The 17,891-nt window shown below is 53.4% G+C and overlaps 9 protein-coding genes across 9 annotated transcripts; 4 read left to right on the top strand and 5 right to left on the bottom strand.

The window, feature by feature from the left end:
• Nucleotides 1-140: 140 nt before the first annotated feature.
• Nucleotides 141-3,151, bottom strand: AYL99_05919 (hypothetical protein; the record flags this gene model as incomplete). Its single annotated transcript, XM_018837431.1, has 3 exons — nucleotides 141-315; nucleotides 427-2,649; nucleotides 2,724-3,151. The coding sequence occupies 3 exons, from the start codon at nucleotides 3,149-3,151 to the stop codon at nucleotides 141-143; spliced, it is 2,826 nt and encodes a 941-aa protein (XP_018694284.1).
• Nucleotides 3,152-4,259: 1,108 nt separating this feature from the next.
• AYL99_05918 (hypothetical protein) lies at nucleotides 4,260-6,249 on the top strand (the record flags this gene model as incomplete). The annotated part of the gene is made up of 6 exons (XM_018837430.1): nucleotides 4,260-4,604; nucleotides 4,650-5,154; nucleotides 5,204-5,360; nucleotides 5,424-5,590; nucleotides 5,642-6,122; nucleotides 6,174-6,249. The coding sequence occupies 6 exons, from the start codon at nucleotides 4,260-4,262 to the stop codon at nucleotides 6,247-6,249; spliced, it is 1,731 nt and encodes a 576-aa protein (XP_018694283.1).
• Nucleotides 6,250-6,937: 688 nt separating this feature from the next.
• AYL99_05917 (hypothetical protein) lies at nucleotides 6,938-7,390 on the top strand (the record flags this gene model as incomplete). The annotated part of the gene is made up of 1 exon (XM_018837429.1): nucleotides 6,938-7,390. One exon carries the CDS (start codon nucleotides 6,938-6,940, stop codon nucleotides 7,388-7,390), a length of 453 nt encoding a protein of 150 aa, XP_018694282.1.
• Nucleotides 7,391-7,709: 319 nt separating this feature from the next.
• Nucleotides 7,710-9,301, bottom strand: AYL99_05916 (hypothetical protein; the record flags this gene model as incomplete). The annotated part of the gene is made up of 4 exons (XM_018837428.1): nucleotides 7,710-8,091; nucleotides 8,153-8,203; nucleotides 8,268-8,350; nucleotides 8,414-9,301. The coding sequence occupies 4 exons, from the start codon at nucleotides 9,299-9,301 to the stop codon at nucleotides 7,710-7,712; spliced, it is 1,404 nt and encodes a 467-aa protein (XP_018694281.1).
• A 325-nt stretch (nucleotides 9,302-9,626) lies between these two features.
• Nucleotides 9,627-10,997, bottom strand: AYL99_05915 (homogentisate 1,2-dioxygenase; the record flags this gene model as incomplete). Its single annotated transcript, XM_018837427.1, has 2 exons — nucleotides 9,627-10,878; nucleotides 10,930-10,997. 2 exons carry the CDS (start codon nucleotides 10,995-10,997, stop codon nucleotides 9,627-9,629), a joined length of 1,320 nt encoding a protein of 439 aa, XP_018694280.1.
• Nucleotides 10,998-11,380: 383 nt separating this feature from the next.
• AYL99_05914 (hypothetical protein) lies at nucleotides 11,381-12,122 on the top strand (the record flags this gene model as incomplete). The annotated part of the gene is made up of 2 exons (XM_018837426.1): nucleotides 11,381-11,573; nucleotides 11,647-12,122. The coding sequence occupies 2 exons, from the start codon at nucleotides 11,381-11,383 to the stop codon at nucleotides 12,120-12,122; spliced, it is 669 nt and encodes a 222-aa protein (XP_018694279.1).
• Nucleotides 12,123-12,216: 94 nt separating this feature from the next.
• On the bottom strand, nucleotides 12,217-12,567 carry AYL99_05913 (hypothetical protein; the record flags this gene model as incomplete). The annotated part of the gene is made up of 1 exon (XM_018837425.1): nucleotides 12,217-12,567. The coding sequence occupies one exon, from the start codon at nucleotides 12,565-12,567 to the stop codon at nucleotides 12,217-12,219; it is 351 nt and encodes a 116-aa protein (XP_018694278.1).
• A 2,395-nt stretch (nucleotides 12,568-14,962) lies between these two features.
• AYL99_05912 (hypothetical protein) lies at nucleotides 14,963-15,727 on the top strand (the record flags this gene model as incomplete). The annotated part of the gene is made up of 1 exon (XM_018837424.1): nucleotides 14,963-15,727. The coding sequence occupies one exon, from the start codon at nucleotides 14,963-14,965 to the stop codon at nucleotides 15,725-15,727; it is 765 nt and encodes a 254-aa protein (XP_018694277.1).
• Nucleotides 15,728-16,176: 449 nt separating this feature from the next.
• AYL99_05911 (hypothetical protein) lies at nucleotides 16,177-17,478 on the bottom strand (the record flags this gene model as incomplete). Its single annotated transcript, XM_018837423.1, has 1 exon — nucleotides 16,177-17,478. One exon carries the CDS (start codon nucleotides 17,476-17,478, stop codon nucleotides 16,177-16,179), a length of 1,302 nt encoding a protein of 433 aa, XP_018694276.1.
• Nucleotides 17,479-17,891: the final 413 nt, after the last annotated feature.

Here is a 17,891-nt window from a genome sequence, read left to right as displayed (position 1 = left end):
CGATATGGGCGGCAACCCCGGATGGTGGCAGCATCGATTGTAGTGGTAGATACTCTGAAACTTTAGCACTGAATGTTGATCAGGCTAGTGTTGCAACTCGCTTCTTTAAAGACCATGGGAAAAACCATCTTCAATATGACTTATTGGTGATCGAGGCTGCCATCGAGGCTGCCATCGAGGCTAGTGCAGGAGTTCAAGGTTGCATTCGCAGCCACAGGCACCTCCATAGTCTCCTGGGTCGCAGAGATTCTGGCTTTACCTGGGGCTCGTCGTGTAAAAGCAACCTTGCCATAAGTGTGCCGTTTCCGGAACAACCTGTGGAATGTTAGCTTGTACCGAGTATTGCAGGCGAAAATCACTAGCGTTATTCTTAGGGTATAGTTAAGAAGATCCCCTGAGCACGTAGCATTTGCCATTGGCACTTACCGTAATGCGCGCCTGCCGTGATTATGCATGTTGTATTGGAGCTTAAACGCCAACTTCTCGTAATCGTCAAGCTCCAGCTGAGTGGGTGTTTTCGTTCTCGCACTGGGTATGGAACCAACTGGAGATTCTTGAGATGACTCGACAGGCCATGCTGTTGTTGGTGGAGCGACCGTTTTCAGTCTTGCAGCCTCAGGGGAGGCAAGGAAGCTGATCATTTGAATTGAATACCTACGCAAAACCTCGGCGCATTCGGAATTGGCTGCATCAGTATGATCGATCTCCTTCTCATAGGCGCACACCTTCCACCCCGAGCATGTAATCACCATTGGCGCATCGTTCAAAATATCTCTCAGTGGCAGCAACGCAGTACTTGTCAGGACCAGGGTAAGTCTTGCATCGGGTTCCGAGATAGTGTTCGTGTCGAAGAAGGCACGGCCCTCCGGAGCCTCTCTCAGGAAGTCCCTGGCGGTTTTGTGAATGAACTGTGCCTGAATGTTAAGGGCCCTTTGAAGGTTACTCAGATCAGTTCTGTCGAGGAATTCATCGCGATTACCGGAGTATGCCGGCACGAACTGCACAAGTCCCGCACACCGGGCAACGATCTGTGTTTCAGCAACTGTGGCTTTTTGCTCGAGTTCTTTCAAGGTCTTTTCAGTGAAAACATCGCCGAGCATAATTTTGAGATCTTTTAGTGGATACGAGACCAGAATGAGTTCGTACAGCGTGAGCGTTAAACCCATTGACAGAGCAACATCCAACAGGCGCAAGTAGGGCTTGGGATTTTTGGCATAGTAGGGATCACAACGCTCGAGCATATGGGCGAACAGCCCAACCATTCCATCTGGACATTGGTGGAATCGCTGCCATAACTCATCGTTATCATCCCCCCGGGCTGCTGCGGCTTTGAGCTCGTTCACAACGATATAAACCCACAGGAAAACACCCTCAGCTCTTTGCACAATACGTTGGCAAAGCTGGCGCGCGGGGGTGTCTGCCAGCTCAGCTAGACAATACTCCATCATGTCGTTTGTCGTGTGATCTTGGAGCTTGAGGAAAGGACATTCTTTGAAACCATTCTCGAACGGAGCTTCTGGTCTGCTTGAACAGCAGATTTTGATATTGGGATTCTCTGCGGTCATTTTCCTCAGGGTCTGGATCAAATCATACTGGTTGTCTGAGAACTCGTCCAAGCCGTCCAGCAATAAACAGTATTTGATCCGAGTTGCAGACTTATGGAACAGATATGTGGTGATTTGCTTCAGCTCTTGCGTCATCCAAAGGCGGTCAGTGAAGTCGCCACGTAACCTCCGTAAAAAGGCTTCTGGGGCCTTGCCATCTTGAGCGGCGAGATCGAATAAGCCAGGGTCAAGGCTCAGAATTTGATAGCACAGAGACATCCAAAGTCCATGAAAAGTTTTGAGAGCACTACTGGCTGGACGATAAAAAAAGAAGGGGAGAATGTGTACGTCCTGGGGGGCGGCCCACTTCTTCAATTGATCGTAGCCCCTTGAACGATTTTTCAAGTTCTGATAGATGACGTCGACAAGAGTCGATTTCCCACTACCAGCCTTGCCGTTGACCCAAAAGATCCCCGTGCCTTTCGCGAGCCAGTCAACGAAATGATGTGAAGTATTTAGATCAGTGTCGAAGACCCAGCGGAACGAGTTGCCAAGTTCGGAAACACGAGTTTCAATCATATCCTGGCGCTGCCGGAGATCGGCGAAGAAGAGGCTATCCATGATCTGGCGCTGATTGTCATTCCGCTGTTTTCGTTCTTGCCTTTGTTCCAAATCCGTTCGAATTCTCGCTTCAGACTGGGAGTTGTTGGCGAGGATGCTCTGCTCTGCAGCATTTACCTCCTGCAATATCGATGCATGGTTCTTGGAACCCTGCTGGATGATGTCGAGACGGGCTTTGGAAGCATGAGCTAGTATTGTCCGCTCAATACTGTGGGCTGTTCGTTTAGCATCGGTGTGCAGTTGTTGATTGTTGTCAAGTAGTGTCCGCTCTGCCATGGCGACCCGGGCCGCCATCTGAGTAGCATTGATCTCCTGTGACCGCAGTATGCTATTCGCTTGCTTGTTTGTGGCATTCAAAATCGTATCCAATATTTCTTGCTGCCGCTGGCCCAGTTTGGATATCCCATTTGCTTGTTGAGCCTCCCCAGAACGATACCGGAAACTAGATGGCTTCTTGGTGAGCATAGTAGACGTTTCCCTTTGACTCAGACACTGCATCAGTGTAGGCTGAGCGTCGCCTGTATGCGAATAATGCCATGAATATAGAAATCCACTTACTAAAGATCTTTGAGGATCATCGAACGGAGGGCAGTATCTTGGCATTGGAGCTGGCTTTCGAGCGACTGGATAGATCCGCGGTTGATCATGGTTCGAACGATCTGCTTGAAGGCCCGAGGTTGTCCTTTACCTTGAGCTTTGGCATATTTGATCTTATTGAGCACGGTTTGCAGGCTCGTAGCCGTGGACAAAACATCATCAGCTAAGCTTTTCAGCTGCTTGTCACGGATTGAGAGACTTTTCCCTGTAAGCTGTTGCGTGACTTCGGCGGAACCTGTGCTGATGGCGATGGCGAAGCTCTCAATCTTATCATTTTCTGCCAGGGATCCTCGATCACAAACTTGTTTACATATTTTGACGGCTTCGATGGCTTGTTCCACAAGCTGAGTGACGTTGCAGGCGAGACTCAATGCACTGAAAGGATCCATATCGATAGCAGGGAGGGCCGCTTCATTGGCTTCGAAGTTGCAGCCAGTTGAGGCTCAACAGGAAGGCGCTGGGTAGCAGAGGGCTCGTTCGTACGAATCTAAAGCTCGTCACACCCAAGGCGTGACAGCTTTTGTAGGGGTTCGGAGTGGAGCAGAATCGAGCAAGTCATGTCAATATCCTCAGGCCCTGTGCGCAATGAGGAATACACGTGCGGGAGATGCCACAGCCATGATGGTGGAGCAATGCGCCTTGACGACTTGTTCAGCCTTGGATTTTGCGGGGGGAAGGTTGGAAGGCAGATCTGGAGCCGCACTTTGATGCCAAGCTGAGTTTCCGCATGCGGGGCCCGAATCGGGACGACGCAGGTGCGCCTTCTTTCTTGGCATTAGGTAAGTTAGTTAAGACTTTGGTTAAGCTTTAAGTCAAGATAGTTAAAGGCTTAGTTAAAAGACCCCCATCCTACTATATCTCGTTCTCGTATCTACTGCCATCACCCGACAATTAAACTGCTGGAATACGAGAGCTAATGTCCTTTAAGTAGATCATGCCACTAATATATTGAATGCTTCTTGACACCATGATAAAATACCTCGTGGTGGTGGGCTTTACACCAAGCTTCAATGCCAAGAGAACAAGGCGCCAAATCAGCGGAAGGGCCCAACAGTGTCAGCTGGTCGCGTTGCACAAAGTTCGTTATGCAGGACGAGATAGTTCTACAAGTACGAACAGGCCACTTCACCCGCCGATCGACTGTAACCGGGGTCTGCGTGGTGGTTGGTATTGGTGGTGTGAGCTCGATAGCACCTTGTGACCAACCACAAGGGCAATAATGTCATGGAAGTACGCCTACTCGTCGACTGCACTTCTCCACTGTGATCCCACTGTGATCCTCTCTCTGATGCCATCCTGATAAAGAGCACGATTTGCAAGGACCCCGCATGGAACGGTTACATCGCTCACCACTCGACATTACTGGGGCGCTTGGTTCATCGCCGCGGGTATAAATTGACGCCTTATCTCTCCCATCTTGATCATTTCCACTGCTATTGTTGTTGACACCGCCAAGCTCAGATAAGCTCAAAAGCCAAGTCGAGAAGCCAAGCAGCCATGGCTGAGAAAAGCGTGATCGATAGATCCGACCACGAGAAATCCGCGTCATCGTCACCACCTGGCGCTCGCTCGTATTTTCCGCCGAGTCAACGCAAAATCCACGACACCAACGTGACTTTCGAGGAATACTACTTCTACGCGCAGCGGACCCGTGAAGAACAACGACTGCTCCAGGCACCAAAGTGGCAGTGGCGCACCGTCTTTTCACGGAAGAAAACTGCAGAACCTGTCGAAGAGGAGCATGAATTTGAGTCACACGATGGGAGAGTTGTGACAGAAGAAGAATGGTTGAATGCGAGTCGAGCATTCCGTACGGCGTCATGGGGAGCAATCTTCTACCTGGTGAGCAGCTTCTCCGACGACAAACGTGGAGTGCTAATAGTCTAGATCACCACCGATATCCTTGGCCCGTTTGCTGTTCCGTTCGCTATCGGGACTCTCGGTTTCGGCCCAGGCTGTGCCATTTTCACCGCCTTCGGAATCGTCAGTGTTTACAGCGGCTATTTGATCTGGAGGATCTTCATGGGTGTCGACTCGCATGAGTTTCCAGCGCGCAACTATGGTGATCTCGCCTTTCGTGCATGGGGCACCATCGCTCGTCATATCGTGAACGTCCTCCAGGCCATCGCCCTCCTCCTGCTTCTGGGTCAAGTCACCATTCTATTTGGTCAGAACATTTCCGAGATGTCGAAATACCGCATCTGCTACATTGTCTGCCCATTGATCTTCGTCATCGTCGGATTCTTCTTGACTCAGATCCGGACTTTGAGGAACTACGGGTGGATTGCCAACTTCGGATTCTGGCTCAACATCCTCGCCATCTTTGTCTCAATGGGAGCGACAGCTCATAATCCGCCCAATTTTGCCATTGCGACCTTGGGATCGGTCGGAAGTAAGACGTGCTGAGTTAGGTTTTGGAGAGTAGAGATTGACGTGATTAGGTGCAATTGATCCGACGACTATCACTCCTGTCAATGGCGTCTATCCTCCTACCGTACACTATTCAGCTCTTCCCACATCGAACCTCCTTGGAGCTGTCAATGGCATGCTCTCAGGAGTATTAGCATATGCAGGTCTTCAACTCTTCGTCGAGTTCATGTAAGTGTTCCCCCAAACCACGTACCATGTTGCGCAATTGCCACAAGGCTAACAGCAAAGCAGGGCCGAGATGAGAAGACCTCACGATTTCCTCAAGGGGATGTTCGTTGCTCAAGCTGTCATCTACGTGGCCTATGTCGTGTACGGTTGTTTCATCTATTACTACCAAGGACAGTACACTTTCAATCCCGCATACCTCGGGGTTTCCGATTATGGCTGGCAGACAGTCGGTTCGTCTCCACACCTTCCCCCTTTCTTGAAGCAGGGCTAATTCCCAACAGGCAACACACTCACCCTCATCAGCGGTCTGATTGCCGCAGGTCTTTATGGGAACATCGGCATCAAAGTTTTTTACAACAACGTTCTCGTCGACATCTTTGGAGCTCCATTGATGACCACTAAGAAAGGGAAATACTTCTACGCCGTGATTGTCCCGATCTGGTGGTCTATCGCGTTCATCATCGCCGCTGCGATTCCCGCATACGTCTACTTCGTCGGCGTTATGTCCGCGTCCTGCTTACTGAATCTATCGTACACGATTCCGCCTTGGATCGCGTTGGGTTACGATATCAAGAAGCACACCCTAGGTACATTTGATCCCGCGATTGGTCGAACTTCTCGAGGGTTGACTGGCATGACTCGGTACATTCGCGGATTCTGGTCGGGGGGTGCTTTTCAAGTCTCGATCAACGTATGGCATGTGTTGTATTTCCTGGCCTCGCTCGGCATGTGCGGACTGGGAATGTGGGCTTCGATCCAAGGGTAAGTTTCTCTCTACCACGTTTGTGTTGAGATTGATCTGACATGCTGTAGCATGATCGATGCCTTTAAGATTCCAGAAGTCAATTCCTTCACCTGCACGTCCCCATTGAACATCAACGGAGGTTAGATTGTTGTCGCGCGGCTGTTAATGCGATGTAGAAGCCCGTGGGCCACATAGCAAAGAACCAGACGAGCCAGTTAATGACGGAGATCGGGGAGGTCTCCAGCATGGCTCTCCCCGGACGACACTCCACGGACTAGTTAGACGATGATAGGTGATGGCTTATCCGTGCCATCTGCGAAGCATTCAGACTAGACCACTTGTCACAAGCTCCAGTGGGTGTCATTGTCATTGTCATTGTCTAGACCAATACCAGTATCAATTAACCGGTATGTTTGAACCAGTCATACATAATAATCCATCAACTGCCCCAAAATTATAGATCGCCCTTCCACCTCGTACCAAGTATCTACAATGTCGTTGAATCCTTGGAAGTGGTGTGCACAGCGGTGTCAGTGGGCACTGACACTTCGGCCTCGGCCTCCCAATCCTGAGCGGCGACGTTGACTGACAAGTTACGAGCACCGAGCATATAGTCTGCCAATCCGCACGAGCTCAGGCACGCCAGATAGAGGTGTCTTTCTTTTGTTGGAAAGAAGGGGGGAGTTCCTCCTCGCTGATGCCGTTGCTGCTGCTGCTGCTGCTGCTGATATCGAGATCCGTCTCTATCTCTCGCCCCCTTCTTGCGCTATAGATTGACTAGCTAGCCTACCGACCTACATATCTCCCTTTTAATACACCTATTACCTACCAGATGTCTCCTGTCTCTGAGGAGGGGAAAGCAGGAGACGCGACCGCGATCCGCGCGACCGCCACAAAATTCTTCAACGCCATCGAATCCGGCGACATCGCGACCATGAAGGGCCTCCTCACGCCCGACGCTGCGATCTGGCACAACACCGACTGCGCGGTGACGACGCGGGAGCACACGGCCGCGGTCCTGGCCGGCATGGTCGCGCGCATCAGCGACATCCACTACGCGGACCGACGTCTCGACGTGTTCCCGGGGGGCTTCGTGCAGCAGCACGTCCTGGAGGGGAGGAGGATCCACGACGGCGAAGCGGTGCGGTTGCCGGCCGCACTTATCGCGCGTGTGGTGGGCGACGGGGACGGCACCAGGTTGATCAGTAGGATCGATGAGTATTTCGATTCGGCACATCAGGCGACGTTTCGCAAGTTTATCGAAGTCCAGACGCCGAAATTATGACAATTTCTCGGGAGGGAAGAGGGAAGGAGGGAATGATGGAGGGAAATGCATCGAAGAGCCAGTCAGTCGGTGCCTGGCTCGGTCTGCATACATATACATTGTATTTCGAACCGCTGGCATCGATACAGAGAAGAGAACAGACAGTCCTGAAAGGGCTCTTGCGAATCTCTTAATAAAAGCATCTCGTATATATAAACAACATGAATACTCAGAGGAGCTTCATAGGAATTCCGGGAGTGAATAGATAGATAGAGCGGACCCAACTCTCTAAAGCTGGCATTGAAGGCTCGGGTATCAAAAATGTACAATATCGACGAATTCACACACCTCCCACCCACACACCAAAGCACGTCTCGTCCGACGCCGCATCCTGATCGGCCTCTGTCTCATCTCGGCCCTGAAACGCGTGCCACAGCGTGTGCAAGCCCGGCTGCGGCGCAGGCCGGGGGTTCGAGACAGGGACGTCGCCACGGAAGTCGGGCCATCGCTGGAAAAAGTCCGAATTCATCGTCCAGCACCGGATGTCCTGCATGCTGGCTAGGAAGCGGGGGGACAGGTGGCGCAGTCCCGTCAGGGAACTGGAGCGGAATGCGTCTTGGAAGTCGTACGGCCAGAGAAAGCGGAACATGGTGTGCGTGGCGTGCAGGAAGACGTCGGTGTAGTAGTCGTGGCAGATGGAGAGGCGCTCGCGGAAGCCGGGCCTGGAGAGAGGTAAGTGGTGAGACTATCACGGGCGCAATCCTGTGGTTTGTATGTTCTTACCAGACGTAGCAGTCAGCAATGACCGAATGAGGGAATGCAAGTTGTGAAGGTCTGCATGACATTCTCAATCAGCAACGAGCTGGCACCCACAACGCCCGAAAAGGAGGAGTCAAACCTTGGTTTGATGAACGGCGGCAGGATATTGGACGAACATGTTCCCATCGTCGTCGTCGTCGTCGTCGTCTGCTGCTGCATCATCTGTGCTTGTCAGGAACGGCCAGCACGACCTTTTCAGTGGGTGAGTAAGTGAGGGTTCCTCACATCCTGTCCGATCGTCTGACTTGCGATGGTCAAAACCGCCAGACGTTCTACATTGCTGTAATTCGGGGCAAAGTACTTTTCGTCCAACTCGCGCAGACAGCTCCATCGTGCGTCGACCATGACCGCTTGGGAGAATTGTGTCCAACCCTGCGCGGCGGCGGTGATGATGATATGCATGTCGAGCTCTGTGTCGCCGACAATGGTCGAAGCTGACGACTGTGCTGTTGTGCGGGAGATCAGCTGTTCGATGTCTCTCCAGGTCTTGCTGCGACGGGCAGCGAGGGGTGGTTTCGACGAGGGCAAACTGTTGCTCTCGACGGCGCCTGCCTGAGCATCCAGTATCGGGGGAGGCCAAAACACAGCATCGTCTTCGCCGTCGTAAGGGGTTGAGAGCTCTGCAAGGAGTGCATCAAGACTATCATTCTTCTCGGCTGGTGGGCAGAACGTGGAATCCGGCCCAGGCTCTGGAGAAGTTGCTTCCAACAACAGCGATGAATCTACCGTCGGAGACACCGTGGAGTTTAGCGAGGGATCGAGAGCATTTGTATCGCTCTTGTCGTCCCTGGGACCATCTTCAGGCTGGCCGAGATCAGCCAAGTCGGCGTTGATCAACCCTTTGATCTGAAGCATCCGTGTCCTGTGTCGCCGCAGTCGCTGATCGTCTCTGTCCCGCTGCATCATGAGTCTCGAGGCCAGGCTACTGGCCTTATCTTGTTGCAGCAACTGGACATTCTCTTGCAGCTGCTGGAGATACTCTCGGTCTCTCTGGCGCTTTCTTTGCTGGTTCATACGATCCATCTCGCGCTTCTTTGCCCGCCGACCATCGGGAGAGAGCGGTGGTTTAGACACCGGCCCCGGCGCCGTTGGTGACTGCTCCTGACGGGGCATGATTCCTGTGAGTATTACATTCAATATATGAATATATGTATATATTACAATGCTACATCCAGGGGCTTTGTGGAGGAGCTATAACATGACCAAGAGACGTACGAGGTAGTCATATTGCCTCGTTCTCCCGTATGTTGGACGCGGGGTCGGTTTTGCCTCGGAATAGAGTCTCGGGTATACTGGGCGTGAGATAGTTTATGAGTCCTATGTCAATCAGAATTATTGTCATTCGTAACAGCTCTGAAGCTTGCACATTATGAAGTTGGCTATTCGAAGTACAGCAATAATATCACCCTCGGAAATGGAGATATACTTGACATCGTTTTCACATTCTGGGCTTATCTCCCCGGGGTTTCAACCACTCTACGGCCCAATGGGAAACCCACAGTGGACACTCGGTCTCTAGCAAGAAGATGGTGAAGCCATCGGTCTGCACCTTCTTGGGGGTCGTGTCCTGCTCCTCGGCGGCTCGATGGGCCTCGCTAGTCGCCCCATGGCATGCCATGGCTGAGTTCAGCGTGGCTCCGTAGGGTTGAAAGTGAAGACCTTGGTTCCACGGACAGCCGGGGTCCTGGTTGGTGATGATGGCCCCAGAGAACTCGGCCATGGTGTTCCGGTGATAGTAGGGCAGCCAGTACGTGTCTTCCATGACGTTCCAGCGTGGAGGGATGATTGCGAAATCGACCACGGCGGTCCCGGGCTCGCGGTAGGAGGGCGCGGTCAGCACCGTGAAGATACTGGGATCGGCGTGGTCGAACAGGGTGTTCCCGAGCACGCAGAAACGTGCCAGGTCGTATTTGAAGGGGTAAAATGTCCCGTTCCACGCGGCGACGTCAAACGGCGTATGATCCTGCGTGCAGCAGAAGAAGTTTCCCCCTAATCGTGAAATAATGGTCCATTCCCGGTCATTTCCCCTGACCCGTCCAGCTTCGAGCTTCCCATCAAAGGTCGCCACGGGAACTTGAAAGTCACGGATGTTCGCCAACGAGCATGATCCGATGGGTCCCAACTCGGGCAGGCGAAAGTGTCCCTGGAACAACTCACAGATGAATCCCCGCGAGGGGCCGTGAGGGAGCGTGACCCGGTGACGGACACCTCGGGGAATCATGGCAATTTCGTTCTGTCGGACCAGCAGGTGTCCCATTTCGGTCTGAATGTCGAGGGCTCCCGATTGCGGAATGACGAGCATATCACCGTCTAGGGAGGAGAAAGCGTGCGCCGTCTTCATGTCCTCGGTGATGGCGTAAAGGTGAATCGCCAGCCCCGTTTTGAGGGTGGCGTCTCCCGAGTATGCCAGCAGGGCCGTCTGTGTCCAGTCCGCGCCTCGTTCGACGGGAAAAGACATCCACCGCAAAGCATTGGGGGTCATGTGTGCTTTGGGCGTCTCCGCATTGGAGCCATATGGTTGGAATTCACTATGTCTGGTGGAGGGTTTTGCTCGATACAGCCACGTCTGCAAGGTATGGCTGCGCGGCGATGTAAACGAACTTCCAGAGATGCGCTCAGTGACCAGGCCGAGAGGCGGCTTCTGAGGATTGCTGCATGCTACGGGGCTGGCGCCAGGAAATGCTTCCGACCTGGATGGCCATTGGGGGTCAATAGATACGAGATAAGTAATGAACACTTACTGTTGATGATTGCCAAATCCTTCGAGGTATTGGTATTTCTCTGGGACGGCGAAATTGGTGACAGGCATTTCAACTTCCGTGAGAGATGTGGCCAATTTTGCTGCCAAAGGAGAGTCCTGTCGGTGAAAGAAGGTCGAACTCGGGTCTTGACTTGACCTCCCAACTTCCTGAAGTTCATGGACCTGTATATCCCCATTTGAGCATTGTCTGCATCCGAAGGCGAGTCAGTAGGGCGTCTTGGTAAGTGGTAGCTTCGTCCCCGCGTTTTCCCTCGGCTACGGCTTTGGGAATACTTGGCCGAACAGTGTCACAGGGCACTGACACGCGATACTTTAATCGAACTGGGGGGGACTCTCTCTTTCATTTGGTTGTGGCCAGGATCGGGTTGTCAATGCATCTGGAAGACTCTCAATAAACAAGGAGTAATCTGGGAGGTATAATGTCATTCGATATGGCGCAGACCCCGGCCTGTACTCAGATGATCATTTTCAAGCACAAACCTGGTACCAACATCAAAGATGCTGCCTCGAAAGACGGGAAGACCTGGGCTGAGGTGGTTGCGTGGCTTAAGTCAAAGCCAACGGTGCGGCGACTGTATTGGGGCCGACATTTAGAGAATGAGAACACAATATATCTCCATATTGGTACGTGCACACAGTATTAGGTCAAGACAAATACCGGTTTCTATTCGAACAAGCCCTGACCCTTGGCCAATAGTCAGAGAAGGACTGTATCAACACTACGACTTTATAGCGTCACCAGACTACGCCGAGCTCAAACGACGCCTGCAAGACATCATACAAGGGGATTTGATAGTCCGACACGCCGATCTAATCGAATACACCCAGCCTTGCGGCTCGCTGGGGAGGGGAGCGCCATTTACAGGGACAGCGATCTACAAAGTGACGGACAAGGCTTGGGACCATGCCTGGAACCTCTGGGCAACCATTGTTCCTGGGGTCAAAGGGTGCAGAGGCGTGGCGGGCGGCTACATTGTGGAGCCCGTGGATGGACATCAAAGGTGCTTCATAGCACTGGTCGGATGGCAGACGACGGAGGAACACCACGCCTATCACGAGACGCGCCACTGGAAGAACCGAGCGTCTATTTTGACGCACGGACAGAAAGGGTTCAGCGAATACGGTCACATTGTCTTTGAAAACGAGAACGAGACTCATGGACCGCGTCTGTAGTATGGATGGGATACAGCACGAGTCGGTCATTCCCATGGATGAACTTCACGTTTGCGTGCTTTAGATGCAACATGAAACCCCCTTTGGCCCTGGTTCAATTTCCAACGTGGGCACTGACCTCAATCTCCACCTTCATATTCTCGAGTCCCAGCCGGGGCACCTCCACGCACGTCCAGATCGGCCGGTGCTCGTTTCCACACCACTTGGCGATCTCGGTCTTGAATTTCTCGATCACCTCGTCGTTGAGCGGGATGTGGTAGCTGTTGACCCGGAAGACCTGGCCCCAGCCTCGTTCTGCGCCGGCTCGCTTCAGGTTCATGTCGACATTCTTGAAGGCTTGCTCGATCTGCTCGAGCTGGGTGCTCGTGCCGGCAACGTCTCCGGTGGCAGGATCCCAGCCGCCTAGACGGGAAGAAAAAGAAAGGTTAGCAGGAAAGTGATCCATGATTTCATAACCAAAAGAAACAGGACTCCAGTCGGGCCCCTCCGTCTTCAGGCAATTGCCCTGCTGCATGGAATCTGGTTTCCAATCCTAGCCTTCTTCCCCTGCTGATGCAATACTCGGGTATCTCGGTTTTGCCCTCAACGGGCCCAGGCAATGAAAATCCAAGAAAATGCGAAGCAGGGATACGACGTGCCTTGTCCTGCGCATTCAATCCGGTCTCCCACACGCACTGCCTGACTGTAAATGTCCGACATCTTCTCCCCAAACCCCGGGTAGTTGTAATATTTCAGATGAGACATGACGACGACGGAACGTCTCGCTGGTAGTTTCAAAGTTGATGTTGAGTGAAGATATGGACGGATGCTCCGAAATCAATCCCACGGGTCACAAGCTCGAACCGGCTTGCTTTGGCAGACGGGAAGACAACGTCCTCACCACCTGCGACAAGGCTCGTCGACCATATTTAAATACTCTACCCTGAACCAAGGTTTCTGGGCGCTTATCAGTGCGATCTCTTGATATCGACGCTGGCGTTGATTGTAAATCAAATCGTTTTTGGAGACGACAACCTCCATTTCTCCGCTTTGCGCCGGCCGGATCCGGACCAGCTGGGCATGATCCTACACGGGCCAGTACGGTTCAAGTCGCAGACCCTCACCGCCAGGGAGAAGAGAGTCGATCAAGAGTCTCTGAACCAGCTGCGACAAGTTGGCCAGGCAGCAAAACCTCGACGACAACGTCAATTACTAAGGCTCCATGGAGTCTGTGGGGCGGAAAGGAAAAAGGGGCAAGCTAGCCTCGCAAGATTCAGCAACAACGGTCGGAAAAAAGAAACCCACACATGGCCCAGACTGTATGTATACCCCCGTTGATGTAATCAGGGCGGAGTATAGACCGTCCGAAGGAGGATATCGTCTTGCCTGCATCTCTGCACGTGTTGGAGACGTTCTGGGGCCCGTTGTCTGCCGGACCACTATTCCCGAACCAGCACAGTTGCCAGAAGCGGCAGCATTGCCTGAGCAAGAATACCTCCGCTTGAGATGAGTCAAGCAAGACTCATGCAGTACCGGAGCAACTGCTGCTAAGGATACTGGTAGGTCGTTTCGGCAGCGTGTGCGTATTTAGCCCAACACGGAAAGGGATGCCCTATGGCATAACTTTGCTGACGCACTCCCCAGGTCAAAGGCGAATTCATGTACGTTCAGTCTAGCATATAATCTCATTATCGCTCTTCGGTCATGCCTTCACAGGGCCTTGTACGTATGATGCCTGGACTAGCTCGCCCTTTACCACTGAAATGCATCCACTCACGACATCGCGGTCTCGCTGAGAATACATATATTGGTTTATCAGAAGTCAAGCTTGTAAAAAGCAGATCTTCCCAGGTCACCCGCTAGCCCAGTTATCTCCCCGTGATGTTCTCACTCCCTGCACAAGTGCACCTGGAAAGAAAAGATCCAGTGGCGCCTCCATTTTGGATCATGGGTCTGCCCTCGGTCGCACCGCCACCATTTGTGAGTGCGTTGCCATCGTCGCTTGGGAGACATCTATCGAACGACGCCGATAATAACCTAAGTCAAAAACGAGAGACTTCTCCTCAAGAACGTAACGTCGGTTCTCATGTTACGGCCCCGGTTCAAGCTTATGTCTGTCCCTGGATTGAATGGAGCCCGTCGTCTGGACCCAGGGTCTTCCCAAGGGGAACTCCCGTGGCGTGGTCGGAGTCGTTGTGCCCGCAGCAATGGCTATGAGACATGGCGAGCCTCCCACATGGTCCCGAACGTCAACTTTGTTGTGGCTGCGAGTTTTTTGGGTCTCACAGTGCTAAGTAAGTGTCCGATCTGCGGGCTATGCTCGTTAGACCAGTGTCATTCATGAGCAATAAGGCCGTCCGCAGTGACGACGCGATTGCATGCTTTGGGGGGAAGAGGAGCCTGATCTGGAACTCGGCCTGTTGCCTAGAGAGCACGCGTAGCGACGTGCGTTGGAATCAAGCCGTATTTAGCGAATACGCATCGTTGGAGGCCCTACAGATACTGACTGTGTGTCTCTATATTATCCCGTGGCGGGCACTGCCGAATCAGGAACTGGCGACGTCTATTATTTACCTAGGTAATTCTACGGCTCACAAGCAGCGAAATCGGGAAACTCTCTTTGCCGGTGAGTCAATGTTGGTTCAAGCTTGGATATCAACGTCATATTATCTAGGTACTGTATATATATGTATTCTTTATTTCACAGACAGCAGGTAAGTAAACATATCCATCCATCACGTCCTCTTCCACATCTCATCCCCGTTCATCAAACAAGGACCATATCTCGTATCCATATCCTTTCGTCGCCCCCCCCCCCCCCCCTCTAGAGCACCCTTATCTATATATCTGTATTCCAGACCATGTCTTCTTCTTCTTCTCCTCCTCCCCTGACAATCCACCACCTTCACATCTCGCAGTCGGAGCGGATCGTCTGGCTGTGCGAGGAGCTGGCGATCCCCTACACGTTGAAGACGTACAGGCGGGACCCGCTGCTGTCGCCGGCCCCGTTGGCGGCGCTGACGCCCCAGAAATCCGCACCGGTGATGACCACGACCAATCCGGTGACGGGCGTGGAATTCAACATGGCCGAGTCGGGCGCCATCGCCGCGTACATCGACAGCGTGTTCGGCGGCGCGAGACTGTCGCTGGACGCCGCCCACGCGAACTACCCGGACTTCCTGTTCTGGTTTCACTACGCCAACGGGACCCTGATGCCCGCCTTCGGCCGCCTGTTGAGCGGCGCCTGGCTGCAGCCCTCCCCGGATAACCCCTTCCCCAAGTCCCTCCTCGCCGGACTGCGCAAGCACCTGGGCGCCGTGGACGCGCGGCTCGCCACCACAGGCGCCTTCCTGGCCGGCGACCGCTTCACCCTCGCCGACGTGCTCACCGTCTGGTCCCTCACCACGGGCCGCCAGTGGACGCCCGCCAATCTGTCGGCGTACCCGGCCATCCTGGCGTATTTGCAGCGTATCGGTTCACGGGAGGCGTACCAACGCGCCATGGACAAGGCAGAGCCCGGTTTGGACTGGAGGCAGGGCCTGACGGCGGAGGGGCCCGAGCTGTTTCCGGCGTACAGGCAGATGCTGGACCAGACGGGGATCGATCTGACCCAGTGGAAGATTTGAGGTCGTACGGGGGAAGAGAGGGCGAACTCGAACTCCGATCGAAACGACCCACAGTGACAGATCTGATTTGCAAGGAAAGCGAGGAAGGGTGCTACGGGGGTACCACTGTACGAGTACAAATATGCCATGTATAACAGCAAGTGACACGAGGACGCAACGAGGGAGAGGGAGAAGAAGCATGAAGCGGCGGTGACCCGTGTACACCAAGCAAAGGGAAGGGGGCTGATGGATTGTCTACTCTTTCTACCCCATTCCGTGCCATTCAATCCGATCACATCGATTCTCCTCTAGTTTGGTCGGCCGCTGCCGCCGTGTCTCTGACTTATAGAGATGTTGACGTCTTTCACCGTCATGCCCCCTGATTCACTCGTTCCGTCTTCATCATGGTCAGAAGAGGAACACTCATCGCTTGAGTCCCTGCAGAGAATGATGAATGAGTGAAAGACATATCATGCCTCGAAAATTGCCTTCATCAGGTACTTTGAGGCCTCCTCCCTGCCCGGACTCTCCAGCATTCGATACACCCGGTTGCCACTCTTGTTGCCCAGCCAGTTGCCTCTGTCATGTGGCACCTCCCCGTCTGAATTTCTCCTCCGTCTGGCTCGTTTGTCGCCCACCGTCATGCCTCGAGTCCACTGACCGGCCGTCTCGATTCGGATATCTTCCGGACTGCGCGCGCTCGCTTTCCACAACGGGTCATCGTGTGTCAACACGTACCAGATGCACAGCGGATCGTGCAGGGCCAATGCGGCGCCTTCGCCCTCATGGCCGATGTGGAGACGTTCCATCTTGTCAAGCATAGGGGTCATGAACGCCGTCATCCACGCCGCGAGCGGAGACCCAGCCTCCAGATGTGGCTTGGCAAAGGCGTTGAACTCGCGGCGGCTGAGCATGTGGTATTCCGTAATGTCGAGACTCATGAGTGTGAGTTTCAGCTGCTTGGACAGACGCGCGGGGTATTGCGAGAGGTGAAAGCTGCGTTCCCCTTCGGTGGCAATGGGCATGGTGCTTGCGGGGATGGGTGATGACAGCGCATACACCCGAGCAGCAGCATAGGGGTCGGCATAGACGTTGAATTCCGAGACAGGCGTGACATTGCCGATCCCGTCGACGGTGCCCCCCATGGTGACCACTTCTTTACATCGCAAAAACGTCTCTGGGTCTTCGGCGGCAGCCAGAGCAAAGTTGGTGAGCGGGCCGATAGCAATCAAGGTGATGGTGTCGGGTTCATTCTCCCGGAGCAGGCGAAGGATCTCCTTGTGTGCCGGCTCGAGAGAGGGGATGAAGGCATTGGTGTCTGCCTCGAGATCGACTTCAGGTTTGGCCTTCTCGGTGATGAAACTGTCCGGGGGAGGTTGCTCGAACAGCCGGTTCCAACTCTCCTCGGGCGAGAAATGAGGATGACTGGTGTGTGTCCCAGCCAATCCATCAGTCCCATGAAAGTAATCAGCGCTCTCGATGCGGTCTTGCAGGGGTTCCTCCGCACCGATGGCGACAATCGGCTTGAACTTGGTCAGACCTTCGAATCCGATCGGTTTGCCCTGCTGTTCGCGCCAAGCCACTTCCTTCTGCAAGATGTGGAAGATGGCGACGACGTTGCGTAAGCAGGAGCGTACGTCGACATTGCCAAAGGTAATGGAGATGAGGAGCACTTCGAGATCATCGGCCTTGGCGGCGAGGGCAAGCAAGATGGCCAGGACGTCGTCGACCCCCGGGTCGGTGTCAATGATGATGCGATTTTTGGGCGCCATGGTGTTCTGTTGACTGTGAGGAAAGCCTCACGTTAGAGGCAGTCCCCGTTGAGAGAGTCTGTGTACTTGTAGAAGCACTGACGTTGATTGACAAGGCCAACCCAGTCAGTGGTAGAGGAGAGCGAGCAGATAGGCAAGTCGAATTGTTGATTGAGACAAGGATAGGTAATTGGAGTCGAGAGCTAGTGTTGGCCTAATAATGGGCTCGCCGTTCTCGATAATAATAATAATAAATAATATTTTTGGAAGGGAGAGAGAGACGACGACGCAGCCCCTTCGGTGATGTCCGGTTAACGTCGCTTCCCCGTGGGGCTTGGCATAAACTTGTCACACTCCGATGAGTACGGAGTAGTTATATTCTATCGATGGCTGAGCGACAAACGCATTCCTCCACGGGGGCATGCGCTTGCTTC

This window comes from Fonsecaea erecta (genome assembly GCF_001651985.1).
Source record: "Fonsecaea erecta strain CBS 125763 chromosome Unknown Scaff4, whole genome shotgun sequence".
NCBI lineage: Eukaryota > Fungi > Ascomycota > Eurotiomycetes > Chaetothyriales > Herpotrichiellaceae > Fonsecaea > Fonsecaea erecta.
The sequence above is the reverse complement of the archived record's forward strand: the minus strand, read 5'-3'. Positions and strand labels throughout refer to the sequence as shown.